Source organism: Staurois parvus, unplaced genomic scaffold (assembly GCF_062004578.1).
Source record: "Staurois parvus isolate SC_StPar_1 unplaced genomic scaffold, SC_StPar_1.0 ptg001039l, whole genome shotgun sequence".
NCBI classification, from domain to species: Eukaryota; Metazoa; Chordata; class Amphibia; order Anura; family Ranidae; genus Staurois; species Staurois parvus.
Window position 1 is genome coordinate 469,595 of NW_028318835.1, and position 25,280 is coordinate 494,874.

The following is a 25,280-nucleotide window of genomic DNA, read 5'->3' on the forward strand; positions in this document are numbered from 1 at the left end:
CTAATTTTATTATGATATACGAGTGCATTATTGTATGGTACTTTCCTAGACGATTTGTTTCCTTGCTGCAGTCATAGACTATTTGTTTGCCTGCTGCAGTGAAAGGTTAATTAGTGGATTGCGTGGAAGAGGAGCGTATATAAAAGAGAAACATGTTGGTATAGGCAGGAGGTGATATCACCAGTACTGGGGCATTGCTGTGGAGTGTGCACTATCATCAAAGTGTTTTGTACTATTACATAAATGCTGGTTGCCAGTGGCCAGGGTCCGGCCTCTTTGTGGTAAGTTAAATAGTGCTCTTCCTTGCCCTGCTCCTACTGTGCCTGCCATTAAACACACAACGCACTGCATTAGCAACCAGTGGTGTATCATCCATGGGTGCAGGGTGTTTAATTATTATTATTACACAGTATTTATAAAGCGCCAATAGTTCGCTCAGCGCTGTACATTACAAAGGGGGACAGAACATGTGACAGAACAATACCAATACAAAACATAAGGGGATTGAGGGCCCTGCTCTTTCGAGCTTACAATCTAGGAGGGAGGGGATGGTGGCACAGGAGGAAATAGCTGTGGGGGATGGAGTGGTAGGAAGAGTGGAGGAGGTCGGCAAGTTAGCAGGGGGTGGGGTAGGCTTCCCTGAAGAGATGGGTTTTCAGGGTGCGCCTAAAGGAGAGGAGAGTAGGTGATAATCTGAAGGGTTGGGGCAGGGAGTTCCAGAGGATGGGTGACACCCTGGAGAAGTCCTGGAGGCGGGCATGGGAGGAGGAGACCAGGGAACTAGAGAGAAGGTGGTCTTGTGAGGAGCGGAGTGTGCGTGCTGGGCGGTACTTGGATATTAGGTCAGTGATGTAGTTCGGGGCAGTATGGTGGACAGCTTTGTACGTCAGCGTTAGGATTTTGAATTTGATCCGTTGCGCAATCGGAAGCCAGTGGAGGGATTGGCAGAGGGGGGTGGCGGAGATGGAGCGGTTGGAAAGGTGAATGAGTCTGGCAGCCCTATTCAGGATCGACTGAAGTGGGGATAGCCAGCGGCGAGGCAGGCCAGTGAGGAGGGAGTTGCAGTAGTCGAGTCGTGATATGATGAGAGAGTGGATGAGCTGTTTAGTGGTTTCTGGGGTTAGGAACGTGCGGATTTTGGCGATGTTGCGGAGGTGGAGTCTGCACGAGTTTGTTAAAGATTGGACTTGGGGTTGAAAGGATAGGTTGGAGTCCAGAATTACACCAAGTACTCTGGCGTGCAGGGCGGGTTTGATGGTAGCGTTGTTGGATGTGACGGAGAAATCAATGGGGGGTGGTGTCCGGGCTGGGGGGAAGACAAGAAACTCGGTTTTGGAGAGGTTCAATTTAAGGAAGTGGAGTGACATCCAGTCTGATATGTCGCTCAGTAGGTGTGTGATTCGGACTGAGACCAAGGGGGTGAGGTGGGGGGTTGAGAGACAGATTTGTGTGTCGTCGGCATAGAGGTGGTAGTTGAAGCCGTGAGAGTGTATGAGTTGGCCAAGGGAGGAGGTATAAATGGAGAAGAGAAGGGGCTCGAGGACAGAGTCCTGAGGGTTGGGGGGGGGGGATGCACACAAGTCCTGAGGGTTGGGGGGGGGCACTGTGCTGTGAACACTCTGCACCAATGCATAAGATGTATCAGGAGCAAAGTTGGGGATGATCAGTGCAGAAGTGGGAGGACAGTTACAAGCAGCGATCTCCCTATATGGCTTTCAGTGAAGCAGCTGAAAGCTGCAGGAGGGAGAATTGGATATGCGGCTTCCAGCTTCTCACTGAAAGCTGCTTTTTAATGTCTCCACCGCTGCACTGATCATGCCTGACTGTGCAGCAGATTTCCCTTCTGGGCCGCCCTCCTGTGTGCTCCTCAGGCCCCCCCCAGGTCTCGGTCCTCCAACAATAGTGTTCATGAGTGCAGCCAAAGAAGCTTAGCTTTGTGTCATCAGCCTATGGTAGTAGTTGGTCCCATGAGAGGACATATCTGATGTAAGGGGGACTGTGATAGGCATGCATGATATAAGGGGGTACAGGTTTTGTTTATTCATCCCAATCTAATGGCAACCCAACATATACTTAAAAAAATTCTAACAACCACTCCATTGCTCTGCTAACACCATCCACCATCCAAAAGCATTTTGAAAAAAATTATAAAAATAATAAAGCTTTAAATTGTAAAAAAATAATAACATTGTAAAATAATAATGATAATAAAAAAGAACTACTGACACCATCCACTTTCCTACTAATACCACCCTGCACATACTACTCACCACCATACACTCCACACTTTACATTCCCTATTTACCATTACCACATTTGCACTATATAAGTAATCTCAGACACTATTTCACCACACCCCTTTTACACCATGCCCACATAAAAATGCACAACTTAAATCACACCCAGTTTTAGCCACATCATATTTTTTCTTTATCACTGCCTAGTGCCCACTTTTAATTTTGTACACGGGCCCACTGACTTCATGATATGCCCCTGTTAGCAACATTGAAGCAACACAGCTCAGAAGCAACTTGCAGCTGGTAATATTAAGTGTGTAAGTGTGTGTGTAAGTGTGTGTGTGTAATTTATTGTCAGTTTCCTTTACAGGCAGGTTCAGCTATCCATTTGAGAGACAAGATTCTGTGCATGTGAATGGACATAAGGGACATTCTGGGAATGTATAATATATTCTAGGGCATTCACACAAAACAGCAAGAGTAAATAAAGCCTTTAAGAGTGTCTCAAACTTTATATCTGAAGAATCTTTGGATAAAGAAATATCTTCAGTTGGAACAGTAAGATGTTTTATTACTACCGGAACAGACAATTTTTAGTGAACTTTTTTGCTACTGGATAGTCAGAAAAGATTGCTGGAGGAGTGAGAATCTTTGCTGTAGTAATCCATTTGTCACAAACTGCTCATTCTATGTTTTCATGAACAGGGAAAGTCTTTATAGATTTTGCATGTCCCTTTGCACTGTAAGGGGCATGAAGGAGGAGAATCAGATACAACAATGCCAAAGTGCTTGCGCACAGCAGAAGTTAGCATATCCACACTAGCAAGTATATTGCATGAAACTGCAGCTTCAGGTGTCCTCTTTGTTCCCTTCTATGTCCACTTCTACTAGGTTGAGTATATCCAACTCTGGAAGAGACAGAGAAGCTGGGAGAAGGAGCTTGGTGTTTTGGAGTCCTGGAAGGTAATGGCTGTCTGACGAATTGTAACATAGATGTACAAAATTCTACATCTGTCATGTAGGCTGCATGTTGTATGCCTGAAATGGAATCAGAGTTGCATGCAGACCGGCATTAATATAAGGTCTTGCTCTGGTAAAAGGGGAACATCATTATTCTGAGGTTGAGTGTTGTGTGGACCTTCGGCAGTACAAATGTTCACTTAAGATTTTGCCAAGGCTCCCTTTTGCCTGGTTTTCATCAAGCTACAGGTGAGGGTAATCTCCTATGGGGTACTCACAGAGTAAGGTGCAGAAAATAGGGTATGTGTGGCTGAAAAGAGTACACAACATGGGTGTAGACTGTCCTGCAGCAAATTCCTCAAAGCGAAAGGGCAGGAGGAAGTGCCCGAGTACCTTTTAAAGGCTCTAGGTGGAAGTGGTGATAAGGTATGTGACCAGTAGTATAATGTAACACCTGGTATCCACTTGAAACTAAGCTGATTGGTTTGATTTTAGTGCCAAGTTCTAAAAATGTACACTGCAAAGTGAATACATTCCAAACATAGCCCCTTTTTTACAGTAACAGTCAGAGATGCAGGGTGATCCTGTCTTACCTGTCCATGACATTGGACCACACATAGAGTCCAGGCTTTACCCATCGTGGTGGGAATAACCTCGAAGAGGTCTTCAGGGACTGGGTTCCATACGGATGGACTATGGCCCTGGACCTGTATAGCACCCTGCGTCTGACTGCAAGCATGGCATCACGTGCCCGTGCAGGAACAAGTTTTTCGAAGCAATATTACAGATTGTTCCCATGGCACGAGTTCTGGTTAGGGCTCTCAAGGTTTTACCAAGGTGGCATCAATCCAGATGCACTGCTTCTATTGTGGTATTAGGCAACAGTGAAGAATCCGAAGACAAAATAAACTGGTTAGGCTAAGTAAGGGAGATTAACCTTAAAATACTAGCAAAAAAATGAGGACTCACAAAGTGGGTTAGGATTATAGGGGAGGAGCCCAAGGAGGCTCAAAAGTTTGGCAGTGTTCTGTCACCTAAAGGTAAAACCTATAACCCAAGGCATGAGTATTCAGTCCTGTACTGTACAATTAAGATATCCTTTTACCCACTGTCAGGCAAGCCGTATGAAAGCCTGTGATCTGAGGACCTATGGCCCTGGAGCCAAAGGAAGGCTGCTATAAATACAAGGAGCAGTCTAACAGTGCAGAACAATGTAAACAGAACTCACACTACAATGACAAGGTCAGGACACAGGCTTGTGAACTTAAAGCAGAGCAAAAGGCTAAATTTAAAATATTGCAAACAGGCACGCTTGTTATTGCAGAGGAGCAATGCAATGCCTCTTCTGTAATAAAGTACACTTACCTGCTTATTTACAGTCCTCTGTGAAATGTGAGCTACACATTGACCTGCACTGGCCATTTGAAATGGCTATAGTCCTGGGGAGAAGACACAGCATGGGAACTTGGAGGATGAAAGTAAAGTAATTTCTCCTTTAGTTCCACTTTACGTATTTAATTTCAGTTGATCTTCAAAGGCATTGTGCTTGGTTGCTGTCCTAGTAATCTTCCATAAATAAACTAGTCTAAAATACAGCAGCGTTGGAAGAAATGTTCTCAGAACATTATGAAAATTTGGTCTTTAGAGCATGTGAATAGGTAGAGCCACTGAAGAGAAAATACCACTTTTTTGTTTTTTCAGTTTGTAAACCCTTATACTACAACAGTATACAAACACATAGAAAAAGATGTCTATCACAGAGCTTTAGTCCACCAAATGACTATCTGCAAAGTGTTAATGTAAACCTTTTCATATATGGGAACAGACCATTTATTTCAGTAGGTTGATTATAAAGTTACCTTAGTAACTGCAAACTCAATGCTGCCATTGTCTTCCACAGACAGATCCTTAAGCTTTTCAAAAAATGTTTCATCATAAGGTCCATCTAACAGCAGTGTGCTTCTGAAAAGAAAGAAATGCATACTGTTAAAAGAATATCATAGATTGCTTGCCCTATTTCAGTGAAAATGGCTTTATTATCAGAAATGCACTATACAAATGTCACCGAACATGTGGAGTCTGACAGTACCGCCACCAAAATACTTTCTTCTCTATTTACTTCGTGGCTGTAGATTTTTTTTTCTTTTTTTTTTTTTTTTTTTTTTTTAGGTCCAACATACTGAACCTTACGAAAAATTGCTGGTCTTTTTTAAACCCAGATGTATGCCCTACCTCAAAACTTATGAAGACAAAATAATAAGAGTACACAGAAGGATTATGGTCACCTCAAGGGGCTAACATTCATGTGCTTACTGTAACATTATTACACCTTCAATTGGAAAAGGATAAACCAATATTGTATCAATTAAAAGATACTCTCTTTGTTAATCAAGACCAATAATTTAAAAAAGTACAATCACAAAATCCTGCTAGCAGGTGCTAAATAGTTAAACTAGTTTGTCTTGCATAGTATTTTAATGCAAGAACTAATATGCAGATTAGGATTTCAGATCTAACTGGCTGTTTTGCTTGTTCTAAGTCAGCAAGTCAGTCCAAGAATCTAGAGACAGCCAGAAAACTAGCATTTTCAGAAGAAGCATCGCACAATCTAAATATTTCTCTCAGCACAAATTCTCTTTCAAATACAGAACAAAGTTAGCAGACACGGGCATCTTACTTAGAAGGTAGTCAAACGCTGCAAGCTTTCAAGTGTCCTCATGGAAAACAATTTTACATTTGAGCTCAGTCTCGCATGCAATTAGATTAGCTAGTTAATAGAAATAAAAGCATAATTATGAAGCACATGACAATAGCAAATGTACACAGCTAATTATTATTATTATGCAGGATTATATAGTGCCGAAAGCTTACGCAGAGCTTTACAACACAAGGGCAGACAGTACTATTACAACACAATTTAAAACAGTAGGAATCAGAGGACCCTGTTTTATAGAGATTACCTTTACATAGGCTATACCCAGGGGAGGACTGACCATTTGGAAACTTGGGCACTGTCCGAGGGTCCGGGGTCAGTAGGGGGCTCCATGAGATGCCCCTGGTACCTTTTTCATAAGCTTTTTTGAGTTTGGGCAAGGACACAGGGGCCCCATGATCCCCTATTGCCCGGGGGCCCCATGAGTCAGTCCACCCCTGGCTGTACCCCCTTCAGTCCATCATGAATGCTGCTGCCAGAGTCATCCACCTTACCAACCGTTCAGTGTCTAGTAACCCCTCTCTGCCATTTCCTCTACTGGCTTCCACTCACCCAACTAATAAAATTCAAAGTACTAACAACAACCTCCCATGCTCGCCTCCAATACTTCTACCGAGCTTCTCCCATCCTATGGAACTCCCTGCCCCAATCTGTCTGACTATCTTCTAATGTATCCACCTTTAGAAGATCCCTGAAAACCCTTTTCTTTAAAGAAGCCTATCCTGCTTCTAACTAATGCACCGTGTTTTTACTTTCCCATCAGTTCATCCCCCACAGCTTTTAACCTTTGTATCACTTGACCCTCCCTCTTAGATTGTAAGCTCTAACGAGCGGAGTCCTCTAATGCCTCTTGTACCAAATTGTATTGTAATGCCTGCCTTCATTTTGTAAAGCGCTCCTCAAACAGTTGGTGCTATATAATACCTGTAAAATAATAATGATAATAATAATAAAAGTACAGTTGTTAAGCAGGGGCAGGGTAGGCCTCTCTGAAGAGAAGGGTTTTTAGGGCTTGTTTAAAAGCAGACAGACTAGAAGACAGTCGGACAGATTGGGGTATGGAGTTCCCAGGGATGGGAGAGGCTCGGGAGAAGTCCTGGAGGCGAACATGGGAGGAGGCGACAAGGGAGCTGGAGAGGAGGAGCTCTTTGGAGGAATGAAGAGAACAATTAGGTTGGTATTTTGAAATTAGGTTAGCGATGTAGCTGTGGACAGACTTGTGGATGGCTTTGTAAGTTGTTTTTAGTATTTTAAAATTAATTCGTTTGTGGCATCATTGGTTAGGAACGGACATATTTTGAAGATGTTGTGGATGTTGAGGCGGCAAGCTTTGGACATCGATTAGATGTAGGATCAAAAGGATGGTTCAGAGTCCAGGATTACACCTAGGACCTTGGCATGCAGGGACAGGTTGCTAGTTGAGCCATCGATCATTATTAAAGAAATAATATAAAACTGCATACCACATCTTTAAAAATACTTTAGAAACAAATTGCAGAAGCAAAACACAAACATTTAAGGTGTTGTTAAACCCCAAAAATATATTTTTCCCTATTTGTTCCAAAATTATTTTATGGAACTATGTGTAGCGAACTTTTGTTTCAAAATAAGATCAGTAGAGAATAAACACCTTGTGAACCTGCCAGTGCATATTAGTTCCTTGTTCAGAGTGGCAACACTATGCTGGTCAATCCATAATGTTCTGAGTTGCCACTATGTTATCTCATTTTCGAGCCCAGCATTTCCTTTTCTCAACCCCACCTCCCAGCTAGCCACCCCACATGACACTCCCCTACAGCAGTCATATGACTATGTGTGGAAAAAAAAAAAGATTAAGGCTTCAAAGTCTCCTACAGGCGTTTGAACTTTTCTCTGCCTGTTAACTCCCCTTCACGTTGTTTTTTTTCTGTTTGTAAACTCCCCTGACACTAAACTCCTGAAAAAGCATGGACAGTGTGCATGGACAAAAGCGAACATGGAGGGGAGTTAACAGGCAAAGAAAAGTAAAAGTTTAAAACAGCTCAAACACCTGTAGGAGCAGCTTATTTGAGCTGCAGTGTGCATGAGGCCATAAATAATGCAGCTGATCCTTTCTTTCCTCCCAACTTATCTGCCTGTCCTCTCTGCCAGTTTACTGTGTAAACAACTGGCTGTACTGTGACAAGGGAGAGGTAAGTGGTAGGTTGCATAACTCCTCGCTACCCCCACCCCCTCCTGTCAGTAGTGCAGAGTTTAACCACAAGAGAGGACTGTGTGTGTGTACTCTTTTCCACCTCTCTCCAAGCAACAGCAACAGACCAATCAGCAGTAATTAGGAGAGAACCCAATTTTTTACAAAAAAATAATTCTCCTCAATGTTTGACAGGAGTATGGTGTGACAGGATCATGTCAACAAAACTCCACCTAAGAAAGAAAGAGTCGGGTCAGCGGAGCCCACAACTATGTAAGGGATAGCCAGAGGTTACAGAGCGTGACCTGAGTACTGATGAAGCTACTTACCAGAGTCATCATGGGCAACCCAGAATGAGTGGATACCCAGTCGGAGAGACCACTGTCGCTGCGTCACTGGGTCTGGTGAGAGGGCGTTATGGACGCTAATTGTTACCACCATTAGTAACTGACTGCAGGTCTTACTGACTGCCTTAACGTGAGCCAATGGGGGGCCAACCTTTAGCCGAATGAAGAGTCAGGAGTAAAGATTGCCCCTAAAAGTTGCTGCCTTGAGGCTTTGAGTTTTGTTTTGTTTTTTTCTTGGTTAAAGAGGTGCCTCTTAAGAGACACTGCATTCCAGTCAATCCCTTAGAATGCACCCTAACCTAGTGTAGTGTTACCATTTATACTGAATTTAAGGTTTACAAAAATTGTTTATTGTTGATTTACTAACTTACCTTCTTGATTCTTGTTAGGGGTATAAAATCAAATTTTTTGGCAATTTAACAAAGTTATTAGTCTGTCTAAGCAGAGTTCTAATCTGTCATCTGTGTGATCATTTATGTTCAATTTGCAATTTATCAACAGCATCAAAAGATTAAGAGCATTTACTACTAAACAGGTGTGTGCATATTTACTGGTAATAACCCACAGCCAGGTTAAAAAGGTACTTAGACTTGTGTATTTATTTATTGTGTATTTTTATATCAAATATTTTTTATTGAAAAAGTTTTTAGTTTACATCTACAGTGAAGGAAATAAGTATTTGATCCCCTGCTGATTTTGAATATTTGCCCACTCACAAAGAAATGATCAGTCTAAAAATCGAATGGTAGGTGTATTGTAACACAATAGCAACAAAAAATTCAAAAGAAATGCATGTCTATCAAATTATGCACTGATTTGCAATGTTCATGAGGGAAATAAGTATTTGATCCCCTATCATTCAGCAGGATTTCTGGCTACCAGGTGTCTTTCATACAGGTAACAAGCTGAGATGAAAAGCAGTCTTTGAAAGGGAGTGCTGCTAATCTCATTTTGTTACCTGTATAAAAGACACCTGTCTACAGGAGCAATCAAACAATCAGATTACAAACTCTTCACCATGACAAAGACCAAAGAGCTGTTCAAGGATGTCAGGGACAAGATTGTATACCTACACAAGGCTGGACTGGGCTACAAAACTATAGCCAAGCAGCTTGGTGAGAAGGTGAAAACAGTTGGTGCAATCATTTGCAAATGGAAGAAACATAAAACAACTGTCAATCTCCCTAGGTCTGGCGCACCATGCTAAATCTTACCTCGTGGAGTGTCAATGATCATGAGAACAGTGAGGAATCATCCCAGAACTACACGTGGGGATCTTGTCAATAATCTCCAGGCAGCTGGGACCACAGTCACCAAGAAAACAATTGGTAACACACTACGCCGACAAGGATTGAAATCCTGCAGTGCCCGCAAGGTCCCTCTACTCAAGAAAGCACATGTCCAGGCCCATCTGAAGTTTGCCACTGAACAACTGAATGATGCAGAGGAGGACTGGTTGAAAGTGTTGTGGTCAGATGAGACCAAAATCCAGCTCTTTGGCATCAACTCAACTTGCCGTGTTTGGAGGAGGAGGAATGCTGCCTATGAACCCAAGAACGCCATGCCAACTGTCAAACATGGGATTGGAAACATTCTGCTTTGGGGGTGTTTTTCTGCTAAGGGGAAAGGACAACTGCACCACATCAAAGGGACGATGGATGGGGCAATGTACCATCAAATCTTGGGTGAGAACCTTCTTCCCTCAGCCAGGGAATTGTAAATGGGTCGTGGATGGGTGTTCCAGCACTACAATGACCCAAAACACAACAAGGCAACAAAGGAGTGGCTCAAGAAGAAGCACATTAAGGTCCTGGTGTGGCCAGTCTCCAGGTCACCCAATCATCCTGATGGGTTGAAATGAAGGCATGAATATACCGTTCACCATTCTGGTTGACTCTTTCAGTTTGGCCGTTAGACTGCAGATGAAAAGCTGAGGAGAAGTCCAACTTGATTCCGAAGGATGTGGCCAGAGCCCTCCAGAAGCGAGCTATAAATTGAACACCTGTATCAGAGATGCTATGCAAGGGCATACCATGAAGACGGAAGATTTCCTTAATGAATTTGGAAGCCAAAGTGACGGCAGAAGGTAGTCCTAGCAGTGGAGTTAGGTGACACATTTTAGAAAACCTGTCCACAACCACCCAGATAATGGTGGAACCTGCTGAGGGAGGTAGTTCAGAAATAAAGTCCATGAATATGCAATGCCAAGGTTCATCTGGAACAGGTAGAGGTAAAAGAAGACCTGCTGGAAAAGACGTGGAGGACATAGACTGCACACAAATGGAGCAAGCCTGAACATATTCTTCAACATCCTTGTAATGACGCTTCAGGAAGGCACAGGTGTGTTGCACACCAGGATGTCCAGAGAGTTTAGAGTCATGTGCTCATTTGAGTAGCTTGGAGCGAAGGGCGGGGGCCACAAAGGTCTTTCCAGGTGGGATGCATCTAGACTGAAGATGAGTGTTGGCCAGGATACGATTGGCAGAAATAATCAGTTCCGGATCAATATGACACTCAGAGTCAGCAACATCGAATGATCTGGACAAGGCATCTGCACAGGCATTTTTGGAACCGGGCCGGAAGGTAATGTCAAAGTTAAATCTGGCAAAGAAGAAAGCCCATCATGCTTGTCTAGGATTCAAACGCCAGTGGATTGCAGATACTGGAGGTTCTTATGATCAGTATAAATCAGGACACGATGTGGAGATCCCTCCAGCACATGTTGCAATTCTTGCAGTGCTAGCTTTATAGCCAGCAGTTCCTGATCCCCGATGGTGTAATTGCTTTCGACATCCAAAAACTTTTTAGAGAAGAAGGCACAAGGACAGAGCTTACCATCATGCATTTGAAGAAGGACGGCCCGCACTCCCAAGGATGAAGCATCTACCTCCAAGAAGAAAGGCTGGAAAATGTCCGGACGTTTGAGAATAGATGCAGAGAGAAAGGTGCATTTTAGCTTGTGGAATGCCTTAACTGGCTCAGGAGGCCACATTCTGGTGTTGGAACCCTTCCGGGTTAAAGAAGTGATTGGGGCTACCACCGAGGAATAGTCCGGACTGAACTGGCGGTAGAAGTTGGTGAATCCCAAGAAGCGATGCGTGGCTTTCAAACCAGAGGGCTGAGGCCAGTTGGAGATGGCTTGGAGTTTGGCAGGATCCATAAGCAGCCCTTTATCTGTGACTATGCAGCCTAGAAAACGAACCTGGGTTTGTTCAAAGAGGCACTTCTTCAACTTTGCATACAGGCGGTGGTCCCAAAGACGTTTCTACAGAAGGTTTGAATTTGGGTTGGCAGCGATAAATTGTTGTGCATATAAATTGCTTTGATCCACAATCAATGCATACAGATCTTCCATGAAAAACAGTTCCAAAAAAAACATAGGGGAGTAGTTAATTTTGCTGTTTCCACCTGAATTCTGGGTTGGCCAGTGAATGGGGGAAGTACACGTGCTGCAGAATTTGTGGGCTGCCAATCGGGATTTGCAAGTACATCCGGAAGGATTTTAGGGGCTCTACAGGCCTGTGTGCAAATTCTTGGTGGCTGCAGGACACTACTTGTGCTCGCCACTGCACCAGCTTGTACTGCACTTATGGGACTCTCCACATCACCAAGTGATACTTCAGGGCTAGTATGTGAAAGACCAGGATGTACTAGGCCGCTGGTGTTCGCCCGTTCACCACAAGGTAGAGTGGCACTAGTACTGGCACTCTTCTGCACATGAGTCATCAGAATTTACTGGCAAGTTCTAGCAGAGATCAGGCCTGATTCTGCGAACACTGCAGTTTTGTGTGCAATGTATCAAATGACAGTGACCTACTGACATTGCACTTGCTGGCGGAGAGGGGGGGGGGGGTAACTGAAGGGGCTAAACGCAGGTGCTGGCAGGTGCCGGGGCTGATCCTGCCAACGCTGTGTTTTTGGGGATGCTATACTAATGTGAACGCTGGTATAGTGCTGATCTGGTCAAAGATATTGATCCGTTCAGACACTATACTAGCAATGGAGGTTTATTGTGTATGAGCAAGTTCCTGGCAATCGAGGGGTTAAATGTGATTACTGGTGTACTGATGGGCAATCTGTTGCTATCTGGAAGGGAAGTGAAAACCACGGGAGCGTGAATCACGTATATATACGTGATTTTGCGCACATGTGCTGTTCTGTAGCAGTATTTGACAATTGCCCGGTCATGCAGCTCTGCACCCAAATGAAATTTATGTCCCTTTTCCCCATGAATTGAGCTTTCTTTCGGTGGTATTTGATTGCCTGTGCATTTTTTATTTTCTGTGCTATAAAAAAATAAAAAGACCGACAATTTTGAGAAAAAAACTATATTTTGGACTTTTTGCTATTAAATACGTCCAGTAAAAAAATGTAAAAATCAAATTTCATCATAAATTTAGGCCAAAATGTATTCTGCGACATGTCTTTGCTAAAAAAAAAATTCCCTATACGTGCAAATAAATGATTTACATGAAAATTATAGCATTTACAAAAGGCGGTATAGATACTTTATATTGTAAAGCGCTAAGCAAACTGTTGGCGCTATATAAATCCAGTATAATACTGGAATTTTTTTTTTTTACTAATGACAGCGATCAGCGACTTATAGCGGGACTGCAGCAGGCATTCTGACGCTGAGGGGGAACTGACTTGGTGTCACTGACATCCCCTGTGACACCAATACAGTGATCAGTGCTAAAAAAAAAAAAAAAAAAAGCACTGACACTGTACTGGTCAGGAAGAGGAAACTGGTCAGGAAGAGGTTAACATTTGGGGGAAATCAAAGGGTAAACTGTGTGATGGGAGTGTTTTTCTAGGGGGCGAGGGGGGTGTGCTTCACTTTAAAGCACACTGATCGGGATGGCTGTGCTCAGCCATCTCGAGCAGTGTGCCCAAACTGGCAGGGAGGAGGGCTGTTGGTAAACAATGCCACGCTGATATCATGTGACATAATAAATTCAAATTACCATAATTGTGCTCTCTAGGGTGTCAGCTTTCAGAAAATATATGTTTGGGAATTTTAAGTAATCTTCAGGCCTAAAATTATTTTCTCATCATAAAAAAAAAAAAAAAAAAAAAAAAAAATCGCTCAAGTGGTTAAGGTCATCAACTGGCAGATGTAAAAAAAAAAAAAAATGTAAACATAAATGAAAAACTAACTGAATCTGTTTTTTGTTTGAAAAAATATGACAGAACGAATGAAGCTCGTGTGCTTGTTTACACCCACCGACATCAGATCAGACCCGCAAAAACAGACGGCTGGCGATCCAATCTCTATCCGTCTAGTGGATTGAATAACAGTTGGATGTAAACGGACAGGCGGTCTGTTTACATCCGACCGCCCATAGAGGAAAGCGGGCTGTGTCTACTCTGCATAAGCAGCGTGGACATGAATCTGTCATCCACCTGACAGACAGATGCCCCGCTGGGCAGGGGACATTATTTATAATATTATGATACCATTTACATCGTTTTTGTGTATTTTTTTCTGTTATTTGTGTTTATTTTTGTTTTTGTGACAGTCTGTAATTAAAGTGATCTTTAGGGAACACTGTGGCATCTCCATCCCAGCTGGTACATAATTTATGGCACCAATGTCACAGACCAGCCTCTTTCTCCTCATGATGTCTGTTTAGAAAAAATGCATTTGGAGGGGCCTGGTATTTGATGTCATCATGCAGACCAATGAGCTTTTCGGCTGAGCTGGTTCCTGGATACATGCGCTGGCATTTCATCCTTCCATGTCAGTGACTTTTTTTCTTTTTGTATAATCTCTTTTTATTAAACAATATTTCAAGTAAACAAAACAATGGTCTGGTGGCTTCAAACAAGTTACAGTCACACAACGCCTAAAGCATTACAGGAACAGATTACATTTTTCCAAAAACACATTCTTTGGGATGCACAGAGCTCTACAATTCAACAGCATCATACCAAGTAACTTGAAAGCTCCCACCCTCTCCAGATTCCAAAAATGTATTAGATCATTGCTATGGGAGTGAAATAGAGGTGCACAGAACCCCCCCCCCCAAAAGAGAAACATAAAAGGGACAAAAGGAAGATAAGGAGGGTAACAGTAACAGCCAGTTGCATTATATAAGAAGTCACATGTGCCCTGATCTATAGTTTATTACAAATCATTTGACAAACTTGGGGGTATTGAACCTAAATATAACCGAGAGCCAGATTGGGTCGCTGGTCAGGTATGAAAATGACAACCCTCCCCTTCTTGAGGATTTTATGTGCCCAGAAGTTCATGGGAATAATAGATCCACCTTGCCCATATACAATAAAACTATTCCAACGTGTTATGCGCAGCATATACCCTGCGTTCCGCCTCCATAACCTGATCACTTCCCTCTTCCAATCCATAATGGTAGATTAGATTTCCAGAACTGCAGAATTAGACATTTATCCACATTAAGTAAATGCGGAGTCACACTGTGCTTATATGCTTTAAGAGAAGAGGGAGTATCAATGGAAAACACAATGGAGGGGTGTACGCCTAATAGGTCTGAGGGTGGGAATATAGAATCCCAAAATTATTTGATCTTAGAGCAGGACTAACATTTATGTAAGGTACCTCATTCAGTACAACCCCGCTAACATCTTGCATCGGCAGTGGGAAAGATTTGTGCAAGGCATGAAGGCGTTCTATACCACCTGGTCAGAAATTTATAGCCAGACGCTTGTACTTTGTAGCATACAGAAGAAGCACGATTCTTACAATCTTTTGATGTGGGGAGAAAACTACATCAATTCCCGCTCCCATTCTCTTATAAAATAGGGAGGGTGAGTGACAGTGAAATGCAAAAGCAGCTTATACATTCGGGACAGCAGATGACCTGAGTCTGGGGGCGAAAGGCAGAGAGTTTCAAATTCAGTAAGGGTGGAGCTCGCTCTCAAGTTAGGAAGTGTCTTGCTAATGAAGTCACAGAGCTGTTGGTATCTCCAGTGGTCCAATGGGAATGACCCATAAGCACCTCTCAATGTGTCTAAAAAAGGAGGGAGCCCGCAGGGGCCATTTTGGCGCAAGTGGTATTGCCATCTGTCCCCCATACAAGGAAAAGATTTGCATCCTCCCCAGGCTAAAACCACGGAAGCTCCTCCTCCACCCCCAAATGGGTTAAGGGGCAAAATATCCAAGGTTAGAACCCGACTGGCCTTCAACCTATCCCCTCAGTGTTGTGAGCATGAGCGGCAATGTCCACTCTGAGAGCTCCTGGTGTAAAGCAAGGGACACCTGCCAAGTTTCTACCCGATAACGACTTTTCTAAAAGGTACCTACTGTATATCTTATCCACAACATTGTGACATGACTTCAATATATGAACAATCCACATTTCCGCTGAAAAAAAGCCCTGGTTAGACCCCAGATTATAGGTGGTCTAAAGGAGCATGATGTTGAACATACAGTCAGGTCCATAAATATTGGGACATCGACACAATTCTAACATTTTTGGCTCTATACACCACCACAATGGATTTGAAATGAAACAAACAAGATGTGCTTTAACTGCAGACTGTCAGCTTTAATTTGAGGGTATTTACATCCAAATCAGGTGAACGGTATAGGAATTACAACAGTTTGCATATGTGCCTCCCACTTGTTAAGGGACCAAAAGTAGTGGGACAATTGGCTTCTCAGCTGTTCCATGGCCAGGTGTGTGTTATTCCCTCATTATCCCAATTACAATGAGCAGATAAAAGGTCCAGAGTTCATTTCAAGTGTGCTATTTGCATTTGGAATCTGTTGCTGTCAACTCTCAAGATGAGATCCAAAGAGCTGTCACTATCAGTGAAGCAAGCCATCATTAGGCTGAAAAAACATAACAAACCCATCAGAGAGATAGCAAAAACATTAGGCATGGCCAAAACAACTGTTTGGAACATTCTTAAAAAGAAGGAATGCACTGGTGAGCTCAGCAACACCAAAAGACCTGGAAGACCACAGAAAACAACTGTGGTGGATGACCGAAGAATTCTTTCCCTGGTGAAGAAAACACCCTTCACAACAGTTGGCCAGATCAAGAACACTCTCCAGGAGGTAGGTGTATGTGTGTCAAAGTCAACAATCAAGAGAAGACTTCACCAGAGTGAATACAGAGGGTTCACTACAAAAAGTAAACCATTGGTGAGAGTCAAAAACAGGAAGGCCAGATTAGAGTTTGCCAAACGACATCTAAAAAAGCCTTCACAGTTCTGGAACAACATGCTATGGACAGATGAGACCAAGATCAACTTGTACCAGAGTGATGGGAAGAGAAGAGTATGGAGAAGGAAAGGAACTGCTCATGATCCTAAGCATACTACCTCATCAGTGAGGCATGGTAGTGGTAGTGTCATGGCGTGGGCATGTATGGCTGCCAACGGAACTGGTTCTCTTGTAATTATTGATGATGTGACTGCTGACAAAAGCAGCAGGATGAATTCTGAAGTGTTTCGGGCAATATTATCTGCTCATATTCAGCCAAATGCTTCACAACTCATTGGACGCCGCTTCACAGTGCAGATGGACAATGACCCAAAGCATACTGCAAAAGCAACCAAAGAGTTTTTTAAGGGAAAGAAGTGGAATGTTATGCAATGGCCAGGTCAATCACCTGACCTGAATCCGATTGAGCATGCATTTCACTTGCTGAAGACAAAACTAAAGGGAAAATGCCCCAAGAACAAGCAGAAACTGAAGACAGTTGCAGTAGAGGCCTGGCAGAGCATCCCCAGGGATGAAACCCAGCGTCTGGTGATGTCTATGCGTTCCAGACTTCAGGCTGTAATTGACTGCAAAGGATTTGCAACCAAGTATTAAAAAGTGAAAGTTTGATTTATGATTATTATTCTGTCCCATTACTTTTGGTCCCTTAACAAGTGGAAGGCACATATGCAAACTGCTGTAATTCCTACACCGTTCACCTGATTTGGATGTAAATACCCTCAAATTAAAGCTGACAATCTGCAGTTAAAGCACATCTTGTTTGTTTCATTTAAAATCCATTGTGGTGGTGTATAGAGCCAAAAATGTTAGAATTGTGTCGATGTCCCAATATTTATGGACCTGACTGTATCTTGCTTGTAACATCCTAGATGGAAAGGAGGTGTCACAGACTATCTCTCCTCCTCTCTTCTTACCTTTAAGATCAACTGTGTGCTCGGTCAAAAAAGATAATACTCCAGATAGTGTGATAATGTACAAATGATTTACTAAAATAAATAAACACAAACTTCAAAGACAAATGAGTATGTAAGTCATAAATGCCCCTGGTGCCAGCTCCAGATAGGCGTGAGTGATGTCAGCACAATTTCCGCCCAGCCCCGACGTACTTTTCGTCTCAATGGAAGTTGTCAAGGGGATCAGGTTTCACAATTTTCACATACATTCCTCTAGGCCTAGCATCCACAACATCTCCTCCATGTACATCGATTTCACCCTGTCAAATACCTCCTAAGCATCAGATAACAAAAGTAGACAGAGGGTTTAGGCTGGGCCATATTTCACCCAATACAAGATGTGAAGAGCTGGAATTATATCGTCACAAGCCTCCCTGCCCAATATAAAACCAGGGTGAACTATGAACGCCACATGGTATTGGAGGCATGAGCCAGAAGTATAGAAAGAATTTTAGTGTCTGTGTTCAGGAGCGAAATAGGCCTGTAGTTGGCCTCCCGCCTTGGGGAGGACTAAATATGAGCCAGCAGTGCTTCCTGCAGAAAGGGGTTAGAGATAGTAATGACGTTGAAATAATGGCATAGAATATTGGTTAGTGAAGCCATCAGTCCCCGGACTTTTACCCAACAGCAGACCGGCAATAACCTTGGCCTAATTCCTCTTTGGATGCTGGACGTCCCAGCTCCTCTATTACCTGAGCCAAATGATGGGGAAACGCCACTTCCATCAAGTAATCTTTGATGCACACCCAACACTTAGCTTTTGTCAACCTAGGTGTTAACAGTAGAGAGATCAAGGAAGCATAAAAGGATCAAAGTGCCTGGACTACGGCAGAGGAGTCCTGCACAGATTTGCCTTGTACAAATAAAAACCAAACCCGCCATGTAGGCAGAATTAGAGAGGCACTTATGGGATTGCTCCAAACTACACCCGGTTCCAAATTATTATGCAAATTCTATTTAAGTGTCACAAAGATTAAATATTTTGTTTTTCAGTTTAACTCATGGATGGCATTGTGTGTCAGGGCTCTTTTGATCACTGAAAACAATCTTGGACACCTGCGATAATTAGATTGGCAGGTGAGCACAATTTAAGGAAAAACTACTAAAGGAGGGTGTTCCACATTATTAAGCAGAGCACCATTTTCAAGCAATATGGGGAAGAAAAAGGATCTCTCTGCTGCCAAAAAGAGTGAAATAGTTCAATGCCTTGGATGAGGTATGAAAAATTAGATATTTCATGAAAACTTAAGTGTGATCATCGCACTATTAAGATATTTGTGGATGGAGTAGTGGATGGTAGGTGGACGGCCACCCTGTTCCAACAAGGCTGCGACATCAGCAAAGCGGTGCTGGAGTCATGTTTTGAGCTGGAATAATGGGAACAGAGCTGGTCGGCCCCTTTAGGCTCCCCGAAGGTGTAAAGATGACCTCTGCAAAGTATGTGGAGTTTATGACTGACCACTTTCTTCCCTGGTACAGAAGGAAAAACTATGCTTTCCGTAATAAAATCATCTTCATGCATGACAATGCACTATCTCATGCTGCAAAGAATACCTCTGCATCAATGGCTGCTATGGGGATAAAAGGAGAAAGTCATGGTGTGGCCTCCATCCTCCCCTGACCTCAATCCTATTGAGGACGTTTGGAGCATCCTCAAGCAAAAGATCTATGAGGGTGGGAGGCAGTTTACATCCAAACAGCAGCTCTGGGAGGCTATTCTGACATCTTGCAAACAAATTCAAGCAGGAACTGTCCAAAAACTCACAAGTTCAATGGATGCAAGACTTGTGAAGCTGCTATCAAATAAGGGGTCCTATGTTAAAATGTTTAAAAAGTTAAAATGTTGTTAAAAGTTTGATTGAAATAGCTTTTGATTTCAGTAAATATGCTGCAAACACAACAAATGACAAATTTCAGTTCTTTACAACCTATAAAGTGTTTTGAAACTTACTGTGCGTAATAATTTGGAACAGTGCATTGTAAGTTTTTTATGTTTAATAAAAAATACTGTTATCATTAGGAGGTTTGTTCAATAAAATGTGAATTGTACTCCTAAAAGTTGATAACATGAGAATTATGCTGACTGTTATTTACATCAATTATTTAGGGAAATGAGAAAAAATATAATTTGCATAATAATTTGGAACAGGGTGTACAGATCTTACTAATGAGATCTTACAGCTCTTTAGACTGCTCTTGTTTGAGTTTGGCCCCTACAGCAATCAATTCTCCATGTAAACCAGCCTTGTGGCCTTCCCGAACTGCCAATATCTCCTCGGATAAATGAGCTTCAAAATATGTCTTAAGTGAATGGGTAATAGCCTCCAAGACAGGTTGGTTGTCTAACAGGTTTTCATTCAGCCTCCAAGACTTCTTCCTGTATTTCACATCAGGAAGATCAATAATTATAAACGAAAGCAATTAATCAGAGATAGTAATGAAACCCAAGCTGGCAGAGCATACTAGTCTCACCAGGAGATCTAGGCGGAGGTAGGAATCTTGAGTTTTATAATAATAGCTATAATCTTTGGCCCTTGCATGTAAAGCTCTCCAGGCATCCACCATATGAAGGCACTCTAAGAGCTTTTTAAAATGTTTCAATGCCCGGAAGAAAAAAAACAATCGACCTGAGGAGGTATCTAGCGTGGGGTCAGGTGGCAGTTTAAAATCCCCCCTCTCCACACCAACAGGCCCTACTTAAATGCTACTAATTTTGAAAGACTACTAGAGAGTAACTCCACCGTATGGGTGTTCGGAACATGTTGGCCAGAGTATACGTCTGTACATGTAAAGAGCCTTTATTGAATAAAAATCTCTCATCGGGTTCCACTAATTGGGATAAGCAGTGTTTATGAAAGGCGATTGACACCCTCTAGCTTAAGAGACAGGAGATTGACAATGAAACCACTGGTCAAAAGTTGTCAAAGGTAGACTAGGTGTGCAGATATGTGAAATGTGTCTCCTGGAGAAAAAAAATATCAGGATCCAGATGATGCAATTTCTGCCATAACTGTCCCCAATTAACCACATCCCCCGCTGCCCTATATCAGATATACTGCTACAGGGTGGCAGGGGTGCGCAAAATTAGGTATTTATATGTGATTTCGCATTTAAAGGTGCGTGGCTGTCAATCACCGGGTCCCGCACGGTGATTACCTGCCGGCGCCAGGAGATTACTGAGGATCTCCGACGGGGAGGAGGGCTGCTTTGCTTACTAACAATCCTCCTCCCTATCAGCTTGGTCACACTGCAGTGTGCTTACAGCGAAGCACCAACACACCGCCCCCCAGTAAAACACTGCCAGCACAGTTAACCCTTTGGTCGCCCCTCATGTTAACTCCTTCCTGCCGAGTTCCCTGCTATATTTTTCTAGAGTAACTTGCTCATTAGACAGAAGAGGAAACAGACAAAGTTCCAGTCAGAGAAGCTCTATGGAAGCAGAGAAGGCCAAATAGGTATTTAATGCACTTGTGTGTTCCTCTGTTGTTTAACAGTGCAGGTAGATCTGTGTGTAAAATCTGTTGTATGTGTTTACTTGTAGTTCCACCGATATAATCCACCGAATTAAGCCACTGTAATATGAAAGAAATAAACCACTGTAATAGGAAATAAATAAGCCACTGTAAGATCAACGAAACAAGCCATTGTAAGCAGTGTTATATGAAGAAGATTGAAGTTAATAAAGAAGTTAACTAAAGTATTCGGTGTGCTCTTTAAACCTACTGCATCCATAGAACGGCATTGGAGGAATTACAGAGTAAAGTCAGTCTAATCAAACAAAAGAAACAGCAATTGCATAATTTTTCTAACGCCACAGCGCACAAAGCACTACATAGTGCTGCGCCTGCCACAGTGGAACTATTTGCCCTCAGAGGTCAAGCAATAGCGCTCCTCAACTGGCACAGTAAAGAGTACACTAGAGAAACAGAGCGCCAGCATATACCGCCACGTGGAGACACCTCAGCGGAACAACAGAACAGGCCATAGCACGTGCGCATTAGTCAGACTGCAGCCGACTCTTAAAGTGGCATACCGGCAAAGGCAAGACAGTCAGAGAAAGAGCGCCAACCCTCCTGCACCCCTAGAGAGAGAAAGAGATGCATGGGAGGGGGGCCAGTGTTCAGAGCTAGAGTGACCGCACCGCTATCCATTAAGAGACCACATGTTGCATCCAGAAAGTTTATGATACCAGCTGCAAGTCACTGCAGAGCATCGCAAGTCACCGCCGAGCATCGCAAGTCACCGCCGAGCATCGCAAGCTACAGCATCAAGAAAAGAAAAGTCTCCTTTAAGACTGACATTTGTTTCTGCAACACTCAGATCACGGTATCCTGCTTTTCAATTAAGGTCAGAGCTTTCCTTTATTACTCACGTATGCACATAGTTTCTGCAAGAGACATTTTTGTGCTCAAGAGAAAACAGACTTTAAAAAAAAAAAAAGAAAAAGAAAGGAGAAACAGTTATATCATATGACTCTGAAGTATTTAAACTGAAAGTCATTTATTGCCTGCGTTTTGGTGCTATTACATGTAAAGTGAAAGTCATTTATTCTTTCATTTGGTAGTATTGCATTTAAAGTGACAGGTCCTTATTATTCATATTAGTTGTTATAGCATTCAGAAATGGCTGAGCCTAGCATTGCCACCCCACTGTTAGCAGATGCAATGATAGATCTGGTAGAAATGAAGAGCAAGAGAACCAGTCTGAATCTGAAAGGTGCAACGTAACGGTAGTCTCGCCCCAAACAAATATATCTCAAACAGGTGAACTAAGACGTTCATTACAGGACAGAAAACCAACCCAAAAGGTGCTAGAAAATTTGGAACAAGATGCAGCACTGAAAGAAAAAAAGTTCACCCGAATGTATGAGAGGTGGAAAGTATACACCATGGACATTCGCAGAAAGCTAAAACAAGAAAGCACAAAGGAGAATTTGAGTGAAATGATAGAGACAGTAGAAGATTCTAAGTCAGAGCTTATGACAGAATATGTCAACTTGCAGTCATCCTTGACACCCTCCCAGGATATTGTAAGAAACATGGATACATGTACCGCAGTCACTAGGGATTTAGTGAAGCTTATGAGAGAACTATCATCTGCAGCAAATTATGATGAAATCAAGGCACGAAAGGGAATGAATGAGCTCTTCGTGAAAGACTATGCTAGGTCCTTAGGAGGAACCACAATCTCAAGTGTGACTTCCATCACTAGCAGACGTGCCAGCCACATAACTGAGTTCTCAAGTACGTCAGCCAAAAGGAAGGAATTAGCTGAACAACTCGCTGCCAAAAGAGCAGAAGTTGAGATGGAATCTGCCATTGAGGCTCAGCGTCTACGAATGGAGGCTCAGTGCCATAAAATGGAAGCCGAAATGAAAAGTCTGGAAAGGCAGAAGGAAATTAAGATTATAGAAGCTAGACTCAGAGTGCACGAAGAGGATACGAATCAGGGTAGTCATAGACCCAAATCAGTACTAAGTGGAGAAGCTGACTCCTACGTTCTTCCTTACGCCCAGGAAAATGGAAGGAAATCTCCAGCATGTAGTGAAGAAATAAGTCATAGTCCTTCCATCCCTGCTCAGAGAGAAAAGAAGAGAGACTCACCTGATTCAGAACAAAGTGGAAAAAGAGAACCAAATAATTCAACTCCCATGTCATGGCAGTGGTCACGAGGATGTTGCAACTGTTGACCCGGCGAAACCTCAGAGAAGATTTCTCACTAGACAACTTCCTGTTCCGGAACCTACTGTATTCTCCGGAGACGTACTGAAGTTTATAGAGTGGAAGGCAAGTTTTGAAATGATCATTGAACATCATTGCTCCCATCCAGTGGACAAGTTATTCTACCTCCAGCGGTATACTGGCGGAGAAGCAAAAAAGGTTCTTGAAGGTAACTTTTATAGGAAAGATGAAGAAGCCTACAAGCAAGCTTGGGAAAAATTAAATGCAAGATATGGTCATCCCTTCTTAGTGGAAAGAGCTTTCAGAGAGAAGTTGATAAACTGGCCTAAAATAGGTCCTAAAGAACACTTCAAGCTCCAAGAGTATGGCGACTTCCTGCAAGCATGCAGCAATGCTATCCCACATGTTCAAGGACTAGAAGTATAGAATGACTATCTAAAAAACCACAGGATGCTAGCCAAGCTACCAGAACAAGTGGCTTCTAGATGGAATCGCTATGTGACTAAACAGTTAGATCAAGGCAAAAACTTCCCAAGTTTCAAAGAGTTCTCTGAATTTGTCAATGAGGAAGCACGAATAGCATGTAATCCAGTAACAGCATCTTATGTCTTAAACCCTTAGAAGAAAGGCCTACAAGAGAGATAAGACACGCAAGAGTAACTAGCTTTGCAACCAACACAGCTACTAAAGGTCCAGATGCCCATGAGAGCAAGTTCAAAGTCACTACTAGGATCAGTAAAGAGTCAGAACCGACAAGTCTTCTGACTTCCTTCAAGTGTATGTTCTGTGAAGAGAATCACTCCATACATAAGTGCCAACAATTGAAGGAAAGGTCTCCAGACGAAAAGAAGAAGTTTTGCTTGATAATCAGCTGTGTTTTGGATGTTTAAGAAAAGGCCATATTACTAAAGAATGCAAGAAAAAGGCCATTTGCAGCGTTTGTAAAAGGACGTCATCCTACACAACTACATGAAGAACGTCCAAAGAAAGAGAAATCCTTAATGCCCAAGGACACTGAGGAAGAAAATAAAGCGACAGTATTCTCTTGCAGAGTGAGAGAAAGAGAAATCAATGGCATGTCAATGGTTGTACCAGTGTGTCAAATCCTAAAAGGAGGAACAAGAAGGTATACGCCTATGCGCTACTGGATGCCCAGAGTGACATCACCTTCATTGATCAAGAAATCTGCAAGAAATTACAAGTGGCCACAGAACCAGTAAAACTCAAACTCACCACAATGACGGGAAGAGACACATTGGTGAACAGTCAAAGAGTCAAAGGACTGAGAGTTAGAGGACTCCACTCAAACTGCATATTAGATCTACCTCCAGCTTATACAAAAGACGACATACCTCTGGATCGAGATCGCATACCTACCTGTGAAACAGCCAACAAATGGGAACACCTATCTGTCATATCTCATGAAATGTCCCTGCTGAAGGAATTTGGTGTTGGACTGTTGATAGGCTACGACTGTCCCAAGGCCTTGATCCCACAAAAGATAATTGCAGGAGGAAAGGGTGAACCCTACGCAGTCCAAACTGATCTAGGATGGGGTGTTGTTGGAGGAAAACGACAGATTGCAGATTCAGGACAGGTGACAGGATTGTGTCATAGAATATCTGTCCAAGAGTTACCAACTGTAAGTCCAGCGAAAGTACTCAAAATCCTAGAATCCGACTTTGCAGACGTAAGTACTAATGAAAAGAGTGTATCCCAAGAGGACAAAGTTTGTACAAGCTCTAGAAGATAATATTAAGCAAAATCAACAAAGTCATCTTGAAATGCCCCTACTTTTTAGAGAACGACCTCATCTGCCAAATAACAGAGATCTTGCCCTGGCAAGATTGAAAAGCTTAAAGAAAAGGATGGGAAGAGATCCCAAACTCAAAGACGATTATTTGAAATTCATGAAAGAAATCCTCAAAGAAGGGCACGCAGAGAAAGTTGATGGTCAGCCTAAAAATGGAGAAGTGTGGTACATCCCACATCAAGGTGTCTATC

The 25,280-nt window shown here is 42.7% G+C and overlaps 1 protein-coding gene across 1 annotated transcript in view; it reads right to left on the reverse strand.

Moving 5' to 3' along the window:
* Positions 1–25,280, reverse strand: part of IPPK (inositol-pentakisphosphate 2-kinase) — an 837,585-nt gene that overhangs the window by 179,653 nt on the left and 632,652 nt on the right. The window contains exon 11 of the mRNA XM_089657901.1: positions 5,057–5,159. Within this exon, the coding sequence (XP_089514027.1) occupies positions 5,057–5,159 (103 nt within the window). The remainder of the gene's footprint in view (positions 1–5,056; positions 5,160–25,280) is intronic.